Source organism: Dendrobium catenatum, unplaced genomic scaffold (genome assembly GCF_001605985.2).
Source record: "Dendrobium catenatum unplaced genomic scaffold, ASM160598v2 fragScaff_scaffold_390, whole genome shotgun sequence".
NCBI lineage: Eukaryota > Viridiplantae > Streptophyta > Magnoliopsida > Asparagales > Orchidaceae > Dendrobium > Dendrobium catenatum.
This window is the reverse complement of record NW_021318852.1, coordinates 8,565,591-8,578,755: the sequence shown is the minus strand read 5'-3', so window position 1 is coordinate 8,578,755 and position 13,165 is coordinate 8,565,591. Positions and strand designations below refer to the sequence as shown.

Sequence of the window (13,165 nt, the reverse complement as noted above, 5' to 3'; positions counted from 1 at the left end):
TTCAGAACAAGCAATCTCAAGGCTAAAATCAACAACAGAGCATCCATTAGTACAACTAATAAGCACTCTATTAGAAAAAATAATAAACTGGAACATCTGAACTTCACATTAGCTTACCAAAAGCTATCACTTAAAATGTAAAAATTGCATTCAGAAACCTAACAACTTAAATGTGCATGGTAAAGAAACACAGATTATAATCTGCTTGACAACATTACTATGCTGGGCAATATGGGGGTGTTGAGAGTGTACCATCTAAGCTGTTTCTGATAAGTAGAAGATGCGTCATGAAATCTGATCAAGTTTATTCTACTTTTTCAGCAAAGATTGGATCTTTCTGCTTTCGTGATATGCACTCTAAATTTAAGTTCCATCTTGTTAATAAGTTCAAACTCGCAGATATCTCCTCCACAAATGTTATTTCCCTTGGCAAAATCCACCCAACCACCAATGAAGCCTATATATTTGTTGCTCTGGTGATACAAAACTGGCCAGCACCTCAAGGATGGATCCTGAAGCACGATGATTTTCCTTTCATGTTTGAATTTGCCTAGCTGGCAAGCCAATTTTTTTTGTAATTCCTGCTTTTGAAATGAAATATCAGTTCAAAAGGATAGTTTGGGTGATAAAGATATAGAAATTTTCATCTTCACAACAGACATTAAAAATTGTCACACAAAATCATATTGGATCAATAGCTTCAAAATTTCAATGATCAAAATAAATCAGAATTTGTAAAGCAAACTTGCAGTAGGTAGAGATATCACAACATCGTTAAACCAAGGCAACAACAAACATGCATCCCTATAAGCCAAATCATACCTAAAAGTCTACTCACAGAGCTATTTCTAAGCACTTAAAAAGCTTGTTTGTTGTGACCCATTGTGGAAATCAAAGGGTTGAATTTACCCAATATGTTAGAGCATTTCCTAAGAAAGCCAGCCACTACTATAGTAGATATTGGGGGCATTGCAGCACCAAAATGGGAGAATAAGGGCAAAAGAAAGAGAAGCGAGACTTGACATAATTTCCTCATAGTGACAGTAATGTATTAAAAAAAGAGGAAATGAGATTAAAAATGGCAGTGCCAGCATTGCAAGAGAAAAAAAAATTACAACTATCAAAATTGAATGTCTATGAATTTTTCCCCATATCAAAATGTGCTGTATGTCGACCGAACAAAAAAAAAAAACTTTTCAATTCTGAAAAAGAAAACTATGCGGTTGAGGATAACTTGTTAAACTAATGTGTTTCTAGAGGCTATGATTTATAAATAGTTAAGACTTATTTTTGACAAAGTTCATAATCACTGTTGAATTGCTTACTTTATAGTTGAGCGTCCATATCTCAACATGTATTGCAAGATATTAAATAGCAGCCGTCCTAAAAATTTATAAGCATGCAATTACGAATGATTACATGAAAGTGCATATAGTAGGAAGAGAATCCATACTTCAACATGTATTGTAAGGCATCAATTAGTAGTCATCAAAAAGTTTTTAGGCATACAATTAAGAATGATAGCATGAAAATGCATATATTTGAAAGAAATAAGTTGCAGGTAATAAAAGATGTTGACAAAGTTGTATAGACATGCAATTGTTGGAATTCAAATACGTCAAGGATATATGATAGCGCAGCAAAAACCTTGAAGAGAAGCCTAAAGAATACTAATATATTTTAATTTAAAGGAAAATTCTTTCATGTTAGATGACATGCTCATGTATTAAAACATTTGGTACGAGAAAGGCAGAAGTACATGATAATATTATTTGTGTTGTCCAAGAAAGGGTAGCTTATATCAAGAAGACTTGATTATCTAGAAGCCTTATGTGAATGTGCAGAGCTACTGTGATTATCTACATCTCAGTGTCTTCATTCTGATATCAAAACCTGCTGAAATTCTACTTGCCACATCTTGATCGTCCTTTTTAATTAAGGCAGGTTTTTGATATGCTTGGACCGGTCCAGTTGGCCCAACCTGTGAGCAGGCTACTGCAGTACAACAAGCGCTAGCCTGCTGGTTCGCAAGCTGCTTAGCCGCCCCCGTAGGGGTGGGGTCCACTTGCTAGAGCTATTTGCTTGAGGGCTGTTTAGTCCTTTGGTGTGAATTTTGTGTTTGCTTTAAGTAGGAGTTTGTATTAGGGTTAGGGCATCTTTTTGGTGGCTAATTTCTGAGTTTTCTTTTGTGTCTTGGGCTCTAGCGGCGTATAGAGTTTTGGAAAGATTGATCCTCCTCTCGAGTCTCGAATAGAGGATTGATTGTATCTTGTTATTTCTTTTCACATCATAGCAACTAAGAGTATTTTCTTGGGTTTGCATCCATAAAAACCTGTCTTTCAAAAAAAAAAAACTGAAATGAAACAGATACTAAGGAGAGAGAAAGATATATGTATAAGTTAGCAAAACAAAGAGATATGAGTAATAAGGATTTAGTTCAAGTGAAGTGTATTAAGGATGAAGATAAAAAAAATGCTTTTCTTAGAAGATGACATTCAATAAAAGTGGTTGAGATATTTTGCTAAACTTTTTAATGAAGATTGTGAAAATAAGATTCACTATAGTGACCTTAGCACCCTAAATGAAAATAAAGATTTATATTTTTATCGGCGTATTAGTAAAACTGAAGTTAGAGAGGCTTTAAAGAAAATGAAGGGTGGAAAAGCTGTTGGACCTGATGATATTCCAATAGAGGTGTGGAAATGCTTAGGAGATGAAGGAATTTCTTGGCTTACTAAACTTTTTAATAATATTTTGAAGACTAAAAAGATGCCAGATGAGTGGAGAATGAGTGTTTTAATTCCTATTTTTAAGAATAAAAGTGATGCACAAGATTGTGCGAATTATAGAGGTATTAAGTTAATGTGTCATACTTTAAAATTATGGGAGCGAGTTATGGAGCATAGGTTGTTGCATGATACTAATGTTTCTCAAAATCAATTTGGATTCATGCCGGTTAGGTCAACTATGGAAGCCATATATTTATTACGAGGTTTGATGGAGAAATATAGAGAAAATAAGGAGGATCTACATATGATATTTATTGATTTAGAAAAAACATATGATAAAGTTCCAAGGGAAGTGCTATGGAGAGTTCTTGAAAAGAAAGGAGTCAATAATGCTTATATCCAAATCATTAAAGATATGTATGCAAGAGCTATTACTTGAGTTCAAACACAAGGTGGTTTAACCAAGTATTTCCCTATTTCGGTTGGGATCAGCCTTAAGCCCATGTCTTTTTGCTTTAGTCATGGATGTTCTCACTAGACATTTGCAAGAGGATGTACCTTGGTGTAATGCTTTTTGTTGATTGATTATTCTTCTTGTTTGATAAGACTAGAGAGAGTTGAAGGTTAAACTTTGAATTAATGGAGGTCAACTTTAGAGTCTCAAGGGTTTTTGCTTGAGTAGATCTAAAACGAAATATATGGAGTGTAATTTTAGTAGTAATGGGCCTAGTGAGGGGTTTGTGACTTTGGGTGATCAAGTTATTAATAAGAGTACACGTTTTAGATATCTTGGATCTATTGTTTAGAGTGATGGTGAAATAGATGGGGATATTTTCAAACGGAATTCAAGTTGGATGGTTGAAGTGGAGGAATGCATCGAGCTTGTTATGTGATAGAAAAGTACCCCTCAAAACTTAAGGGAAAATTCTATAAGATGGTAGGGGGGCCTGCAATGTTTTATGGCGTCGAATGTTGGCCATTAAAAGAGAAGCATAATACTAAGTTAAGTGTGGCAGAGATGAGGATGCTCAGGTGGATGAGTGACGTTACCCTTAGAGATAGGATACGAAATGAGCATATACGTGAAAAGGTTGGAGTAGCTCCAGTAGAAGATAAGATTAGAGAGAGTCGTCTTAGATGGTTTGGTCACATAAAATGGCGGACTTCTGATGACACCCAGTTAGGAGGTAGAGGTAATAGATTTGACTTATGTTAAGAAAGGTAGAGGTAGACCTAAAGAATTGGTTAGAAAAGTATTAGGAATGACCTTTCTTTATTAGATTTAAACGAGAATTTGACTTTTAATAGGACACAATGGAGAAAAAGGATTTATGTAGCCGACCCCACGTAGTGGGATAAAGGCTTGATGTTGTTGTTGTTGTTGAAAAGACAGGTTTGTCCTGGAGTCTTGATGATGATAATGATGATTCAGATAGGCTCTCCAAAATTAGAAGCATTTTGCAGGTTAATGATAGTGCAACACTTGTTTCTAGTTCAAGCCATCTGAACTCCACTTATTCCTTCTCCGGTTAGTAGATATCAAGAAAGTAGATGAAAGCCTCAAGAGAGAGGATTAGTTTGTTAGGCTATGTCACCATTCAGAAAGGAAAAGTTTGTTAAGTATTGGTCTGAAAGCAACCTGGTGATGATCACTGCAATCATTCCAAATCCAAGTCGAAAATTAATGTTCATTCAGTATGCTTTTAAGAAGATTTATCACAGCAAAGCAGTTAATAAAAAAAAAACGAAGGAAGTGATCTCAAAATCTTTTTAAAATCACAATATTCAGTGTCTCAAACTCTTCTTAAGTTCAACCACCTGCTTCAGCACACCATAAGTCTGTGGGGATAGTTCTGTCTTTACAAGTTTTGAATATTTCCTCAGTCATGCTTGTTCAAGGTAAACATTGAAATCTGAATCCGAGACATGCTTAAAAGAAACTCCACACAGCCTCCAACAGATAAAGGGACAATTTCACATCTTAGAATGGTGGAAAATGAGCATAATTAGAAGTTTTCCATATTATCCAAACTCTCCAAGGATCTTCTTACTGTTCCCATGACCACATTTGCCTCTGAATATGTATTTAACACAGGTGGATAAGTTCTTGATAACTATAGAAACGCACTTCCTCCTTAAACTGAGAACGCAATTGCATGAACTTTGAATTGGTTTCGTTCTCAACTTTAATATTCATGTGTACCAACTGTAACATTCAATATTTTAGTTAAACAAGTTTTTTTTTTTCATTTATTTTTAGGGTGAATTAATAAAAGATACTCTTGGCTACCGCATTTATTCATTCATATGTAGCATGATTTGTAAAAGTGCTAATTGTTCCAATACCTAATGAGATGATTAGCTCAAACACAACTCATCTTGGTTTATTGGTTGGGAGCCTAGGTTACTAATTAAGAGACCTTGGGTTCGAGTCTTGTATATGCGATGTATGTGTGAGTCTGCCTTAATTGGCCTAAATGTTTCAGCCCCAAAAAAATGATTAACTCAACAAGTGGCTATTGAGTAATGAAGACGAGCTTTAATCAATTATATGTATGTTGATGTCGTATTTTGATGAATACTACTTATAATACTAAATACATGTTTGTTAAACATGAGCTCAAGATGCATTTTGGTTAATGACGGTATGTTATACTTAGTAGCCTAACTACAATCATAGTTAATGCTCATACAACCAAGTTGGTAAGTGCTAATTTCATATGGTTTCAGGTTTTAAGCAGCTGCAGCCAGCCTTATTGGCTTTCTTGTTTTGTTCTTCATAATTAGCTAATTGTTGCTCAGTAATAAAAGTTTGCTCAGTGCTCATCATCAACAACAACAACAACAACAAGTATTTATCCTATTATGTGGAATCCGCTACATGAATCTTTTTTCTCATCCTATCATGTTAAGAGTCAAATCCTAATTTAAATATAATAAGAAAAAGTCATTTTTAATACTTTCTAAAAAAGTCTTTTTAGGTCTACCTCTACCTTTGTTAAGGTAGGTCGTATCTAATAAATCTACTCTCCTAAGATGGTCATCGGAGGACCGACATTTTATGCGAACAAACCATCTATAACAACTATCTCTAATCTTACTTGCCATTAGAGCTACTCCAACCTTTTTCACGTATATACTCATTTTGCATTTTGTCTCTAAGTGTAAAGCCACTCCTCCACCTGAGCATCCTCATCTCTACAACACTTTACTTAATTTTATGCTTTTCTTTTAATGACCAACATTTTGCACCATAGAGCATTGCAGGTCACTACCCTCTTACAAAATTTCACTTACGTTCGCGGGGTACTTTTCTATCACACAATATGCCTGATGCATTCCTCTACTTAAACCATCCAACTTAAACTCCACTAATAACATCCCCATCTATTTCACCATCACTTTGAACAAAAAACCCAAGATATCTAAAATGTGCACTCTTTTTAATGGCTTGATCCTCCAATGTCACAATGCAAACAAATATATATATATATATGACTATTAAAATTACACTTCATTTATTTGATTTTAGATCCACTGAAACGAAAACCTTTTGACTTTAAGGTTGACATTCATAATTAATCAGTGCTCAGTTTAGAGGAAATATAATTATAGATTCAGTTATAAAATAGATTATATCCAAAGTATAATATTATGTATAATGGCGAAATCAAGTTTTTTTAATTAATTTATCCTATATTTTTTAAGCTTCCTGAGCAATTGTTATACTTGTTTAATTTTTTTATTGGTTTCTCTTTATTGTTATTTTTATTGGACCGATGCTATACTTTGTTATAATGGAGATTTTACCAAGTTTAAAAGATATTAGCTTTTCAATATTTGTCTTTATTATTATAACATATTCTAATAATTGATTCTCCTCATTTTCTCTTTGATTTATCTTATGGATTTTCTTATACATAAACACTTGAATCAGTGTTGAAATCAATAATAAGATGTAGTGTTCCAACAAGACACAAAAAGGGAATGATCCTACCCTAGCTGTTGTTCACTCCCTTCTGATGCGGACATCCAACCGTCCATGGCTATCCGATGAGTTGAAGATCAACAGCTGTCATCGTCCCACGTTATCTTATATTTTTTTTGTAATTTTAAAATTTTTATTATAAATTTTCCATTTTTACCCACACTTAAGAGGGTCATCCTATGTAAGCCTTAGGGGCATATGTGTCTTGTTTTAGTTTCTTAGGCCTATATATAGAGGCCCTTTCTTGTGTAATGAGATGATGAATTGTTAATGAAATTTTATTCTACTTGTTTGATCTCTTAGTGAGTTCATGAGAGGAGAAGGATCTCTATGTGAGTTCCGAGATTCCCAAGATCTCTTTGTGAGTTCTTGAGGAAGTGGCGCTTGTAGATCTCTTTGTGAGTTCTATTGGAGGTGTTGCTCGAGGTGTGTAGCTCCGGATTTTCTTTTTCCTAAACCCAATTTATTTCTTCTCTACCTAACCAAACTCTCTTCCTCCCAAATTCCCTCCACCGGCCCCCATAAGTCCACCGCTGGCCACCCCAGGCCGATCCCGCCACCGGCGGCTTCGCCGACCTCCTTGGGACGGCCAAGCCACCGGCCTCCAACCCTCCACCCGCCGGCCCTCTTTCCACCACTCCATCATATTTGAAATTCAAATTTTGAATTTCAAATTCTTTCCATATAGAGAATCCCAAATTAGGAAAGTTTCTTTCATGAATCCAATTTTAACATAAATCAAATTGGAGTTATTATTTTTCTTTCCTAATATTCACTACCTATTTGGAAACTCCTCTACCCCCCTCACCCAACCCACATGTTTGAAATTCAAATTTCAAAAGGGCATTAATTGTTTCCCCTAAAATAAAGTGAAGTAATTAAGAGAGCTATTACTTGAATTTCAAATTCAAATTTGAAATTCAAAAGCTTTCCAAATATTAGCACTTAAATTAGGAAACCCCTCTTTGAAATAAAATCTGAATTTTAATTCATATTTTCTTTAATGCTTTGAATAATGTGTGGGCCCTACTTAATTAGCCATAATTCTCCTCTCCCCTTTCTCTCTATGACCGGCCCCTCTCCATGAGCTTTCTCTCTCCAATTTCATTAATAGCCCCCTCATTAAACCTCCCTAATTACCTCCCACAATTCCCTCTCATCCAATTTAATTCTCCCCATTAAAATTTGAATTTAAATTCAAATTCATCCCACCAATTCCACTTAATCTGAAATTTAATTTCAGATTTCCATTCTCTCTCCCTAAATTGATTTGGAATTTAATTAATCTTGCCGGAATTTAATTAATCTTGCCACCTAGGCAAGTAAATTAATCTCGATTCTCGAGACTTTCCCATTGATATTCCCAAATTTCCCTGCTATACTCTTTCAATTTCTGCATCCAGAAAGCCGGAACACAGCAGTTCTTCATGCCAAACAGCTGTCCAGAATTTTTCTGGACAGATATCATGCACTGTCCTGAGATCCGATCACCCTTAGAGCTGCTGCCATGGTTCCTAAGATCAAGCCATTTGGAAGGACTTCAAATGCAGCCCGGACGTTCTAGGTTACTGATCACACATTCAGAAAGGTTCTTAGATGCCACATACTTCCTCCCAAGCCTTCCAACAGTCGCGGGAACTCCGTATTTTCTGATTACTTGGATCATCCTTGCATGTACGTTTTACATCAGCTTCCCTCATTGATATCTCACCCAACAAATGTATCTCTAGCCTACGTCACTCAGCGCTTGCACTTTCTCAGCGCTTGCTCTCCAGCGCACATGCACCAGCGCTTTGCCAGCTTGCTTGCATATCACTCTACCCACTAATGTGAATGCGCAATAATTTGCTTGCCACTTTCTTTGCTTCTACACAGCTCTGCTTTCTTCGTTCATGTGCATATGCCTATGTTCCAATGCTTGTTGTACATTGCAGCCCTCTTGCACACCCATCTGTTTCGTTTGCCCTGCTTGCATCATCACCCACACTTGCTCGCTAACAACCTCATCAAATCTTTTCCTCTGACTTAATGATTAATTAAAAAAAAAATACTACTCTCATCTCTTCAATGTGTGTAGTGTTTGTTGATGACTTCTACTCTCTCAAAAACAAACCCTCCATTATTAATAAAACTATCAAACTAAATGATACTATCTCTTCCGATCATAGGCTTTTCATTTTCTCATTGGATCTCATAAGAAACATTATCATCTAGGCTCTTGGGCTTCCAAAACAATAGATGTGGCCAAATAAATCAAATGGCAAGCCTTAAATGATGCAGTTCTAACATGAAAGCTCAACAATCTCAGGCACAATATTGTTTCTATTGTCAAATTTTGGGAGAGAACCAAAAGGATGTAAGGTTTTCTAGTCGTCTTCTTTCAGGATGGTAACATCTCTCAAGTCTCAAGTATGCATCTGCTTTACTCTACCATCACCTTTTTACAACACAACGATAAATATATTCAATATTACTATAATACCATGAACACAAATAAGATAAAAAATTTCAATATCACCTCTTTACCATTAATCAAACTACCTAGTAAAAATAAAATTAAGAATTTCTTGTTACAAAAATGCACTTTGATCTTATTCGTCCATCTTTAAAATTAGTTCAAGCTCAATTTATAGGGGACTCTACTATTTCAAATACCTCCAAGGCTCTCTCACAAATTAGCTTGGTTACCAAGCTCATTACTCCAAACACTTCTAATCATGATCAGATTACTTCTATTGTCAATATAGACAATCAAGTTAATCATTGTCATGACAGTGGTTGTGGTTGCAACTCTTTTCCACCTTGTTAGTCTTGTTAGAAGATTAATCACTATGTGATTAACAACAACTAGTGGTATAAGTGAGTTGAGCCAGCTCGAGCTAGGCTCGTTAATGGGTTCACGAGCCGAGCTTATCGACCTCACGAGTCGAGCTCGAATTCGAGCTCGTTGAGGCTCGACTCATGAGCTCACGAGCCGGCTCGAGTCACTATTTAATTTTTTTTAATTATTAATATTTTTATTACATTTAAAAGTTATTAAAAAATTAAGTTCAAATTTTAAATGTTGCCCAGTTTTCTGCCTATTTTAGTTAATAAAATAAGTCTCAAATGTAAATATTAATAAATGATATTAAATGCTTGCAGCTTTACTTATTATCAAAAAGGAATGTTTTAAATCGGCCAACAATCATCTTAAAATATGAATATTTTATTTACCGTAGGATATGCTTTGAGATTTGCAAATTTAAAAAAGTTTTTAGCTTCTTTGAGATGGCAGCTGTGGGAAAATCGGACGAGAAAATCTGTGTGAAAACTAGGCAAAAAAAAATTAAAATAGGCGAGGGAGAAACTGACGCAGGCAAGAAATCGAGCGGCTCAATGAGCACGACACAGTGTCGCGAGTCAAGCTCGACTCGAGTTCGAGCTCGCTTTCTGACTAACGAGCTAAGCTCGATAATGCCAAAACTAGACTCGACTCTACTCGTTTACACCCCTAACAACAACAATAACAAGCCTTTATTCCACTATGTGGGGTCGGCTACTAATCACTACTTGACCTATGTCGGAAAATATTAAGTTATCTTCCAGGCACTTTATCTATTCCTATACCCCTGCCAATTATATTGGTGTTTATTCCAATTCCATGTCTCTCCCAAGAAGAGTATTATCAACTCCAACAATTCCAACAAACCACTATTCCAATACCCCTGCCAATTCTATTGGTACTTATTCCAATTCCATGTCTCTTCCAAGAAGAGTATTATCGCCAATGTGACTTCATTGCCTTGTCTCCTTATAGTTGACATTGTTTTCTTAGTAACTTTCAACATCACCATCTTTCGGGGTTTCATTCATATTCCCTCTTCTGCTTATACGTTTATATCTGCCTATAAGATTGTGAATATGATGATATCATCATTTTTTTTCCAGTCCCTATATCTTCGCATAAGTGGTCTTCTAAATTTGGTCCATTCAAATATCTAAAAGATACAACTATACAAGTCATGTGTGCAATCACATATGAGTATTTGTTATTTTGCCTCCTTTATTAATGACTACACCATGGTTATTTGGGTTTATTTATTGAAGCGATGGTTCGAAGGTTTCATTGTATTCAAGCAATTTCATCAAAAAATTGGAGCTCAGTTTCTACTTTTCTTAAAATTCTTCGTACTAACAATGTTTTCAAATATATGCAATCTATTTTCATGGCTTCTATGTTGAAAATTGTATTACATGTCAATTATCATGCATTATACATCACACCAATATGATGTGCTGAACAAAAGCATAGACATCTCTTCGATGTTCCTCACACCTAAATATTTCACATGAATGCCCCATAATAACAACCTACTAAATCAATTGTGTGATGTTAGACCGATCCACTGGACCGGTCCAGTCGGTTCAGGCGGGACCGGTCCAGTCGGTTCAGGCGGGACCGGTTCACGGGCGAAACCGCAAAACAGCGGAGAGAACTCCGCCTGTGCGGGATGCCGCGCGAGCCGCTCATCTTGCGGGACTGTTTTAGGAAGGTTTTTGAATGGATTTTAGGAGGGAATTTGAACGTAGGGACTGTTTAGGGAATTCCTTTTGATTTGTATGCATTAAATAGTTGATTTTGCTAGGGTTTGGGCATCTTGAATTTGGCTGAAATTTGAGATCTCGTATATTTAAGTTTTCTTTGGGCTCTTGGCGTTGCCAGAGATTTGGGAGAGATCGATTCTCCTCTCGAATTGAGGATCAAGTGTATCTTTGCTGTTTTCCTTGATTTTCTAGTGAAATACAAGCATATTATTGTGTTTTTCTTCCCGTTTCCCTATTTTCTGCTGAATTCCTGCTGTTTGGCTGCTGTGGACAGCAGTTTACTGTTGAAATTTTACTGATTTGGGTTAGGAATACTTACGAACACAAGTGTTTCCTATCATATTCCTGGATGATTATAAGAAAATAAACATTTAATTCTAAAGAAAGAGCTTCATTAAGAATTGATTTCTCAAGATATTGTCATATCTTACTAAATTTATTGATTATAGATGCGTATTATGTATACATAGAGAGAAATCATTAGAGAGGTGCTTGCTAGTTTGTTTGTGCATACATACAACCATTTTTCTAAGTAATCATGCATTGAGACATGTTAGAGCCATTAATAACAAAATAGAAGCATAAAATTAAGTGTTGCAGAGATGAGGATGCACAAGTGGATGAGTAGTTTTACACTTAGAGATAGAATGTGAAATGAGTATGTACGTGAAAAAGTTGTAGTAGCTCTAGTGGCATATAAGATTAGAGATAGTCATCTTCGATAGTTTGATCACATAAAACATCAGCCTTTTGATGACCCAACTAGAAGAGAGATGTATTAGATCCACCATATATTAAGAAGGTAGAAGTATGCCTAAAAAGATTTGATTAGCTAGTATTACAAATTACTTTTTTTTATTAGATTTAAATGAGAATTTGACTCTTAATAGGATACAATGGTGAAAAAGGATTCACTTAGCCGACCCCAACTGGTGGGATAAAGGCTTGTTGTTGTTGTTGTTGTTGTTGCAATAACAAAACAAGACCATGAATCTTGTCTCAGGAAAAATATTAAGGAATTATATTTCATAACCTTTTGCAATGATCTAGGCATTCTAGACAAGTATCAAGAAAGTTAAATAAGTAATTATGGAGGTTAAGATGGAAAGATTAGTGATTCATAAATTTCATATTGTATAAAGCATTCTAAGAATGAATTTAAAAAAGCTTATAGTGAATTCAAATGGTCCTTTGTTTCAAATAACCAGATAAAGTGTTATTTTAAATGCAAAGTTTCCAGCTTAATATGCAGTCATGTAATCTAGATCCCCTGAAGCTAATAGATTTGGATCCCTAAGTTATTTTTGTCTCGTTCATCACAAGCTTGGTCATCTAGATTTTATATGTCACAACATTATCATCAGTAGCTATAAATGAAAAATTGAGATATGACCCAAACCCTAGCAAAATCAACTATATTAATGCATACAAACAAAAGGAATTCCCTTAAACAGTCCCTACGTTCAAATTCCCTTCCTAAAATCCATTCAAAAACCTTCCTAAAACAGTCCCGCAAGATGAGCGGCTTGTGCGGCATCCCGCACAGGCGGAGTTCTCTCCGCTGTTTTGCGGTTCGCCCTGTGAACGGGTCCCGCTTAAACCGGCTGGACCGGTCCAGTGGACCGGTCTAACAATACTCCCCTTCCAAAGATCCACCTTGTCCTCAAGGTGGAAAATATGCTCGTGTTCCCGCGGAGGTGTCCATCCTTGAGATGACTGAAAATCCTCACTGTATTGCTGAACCAAGGGCTGCATGGAAAGAGAAACATTCCCCTTCCTCCTCCATCCTGATCACATCCAGCTTTGTAGTCCCACCAAATAATCTTCCCCACCTTGTATATCCCTAACCATGGGTTATTCA

The 13,165-nt window shown here is 35.8% G+C and overlaps 1 protein-coding gene across 3 annotated transcripts in view; it reads right to left on the bottom strand.

The window, feature by feature from the left end:
• The window catches only part of LOC110095786, a 28,966-nt gene continuing 15,801 nt past the window's right edge, over positions 1–13,165 (bottom strand). The window contains exon 5 of one of the 3 annotated variants that reach the window (XM_020821459.2): positions 1–584. In XM_020821459.2, the coding sequence (XP_020677118.1) occupies positions 318–584 (267 nt within the window). In that variant the 3' untranslated portion in view covers positions 1–317. The remainder of the gene's footprint in view (positions 585–13,165) is intronic. The other 2 variants (XM_020821461.2, XM_020821462.2) reach the window with 2 other exon arrangements.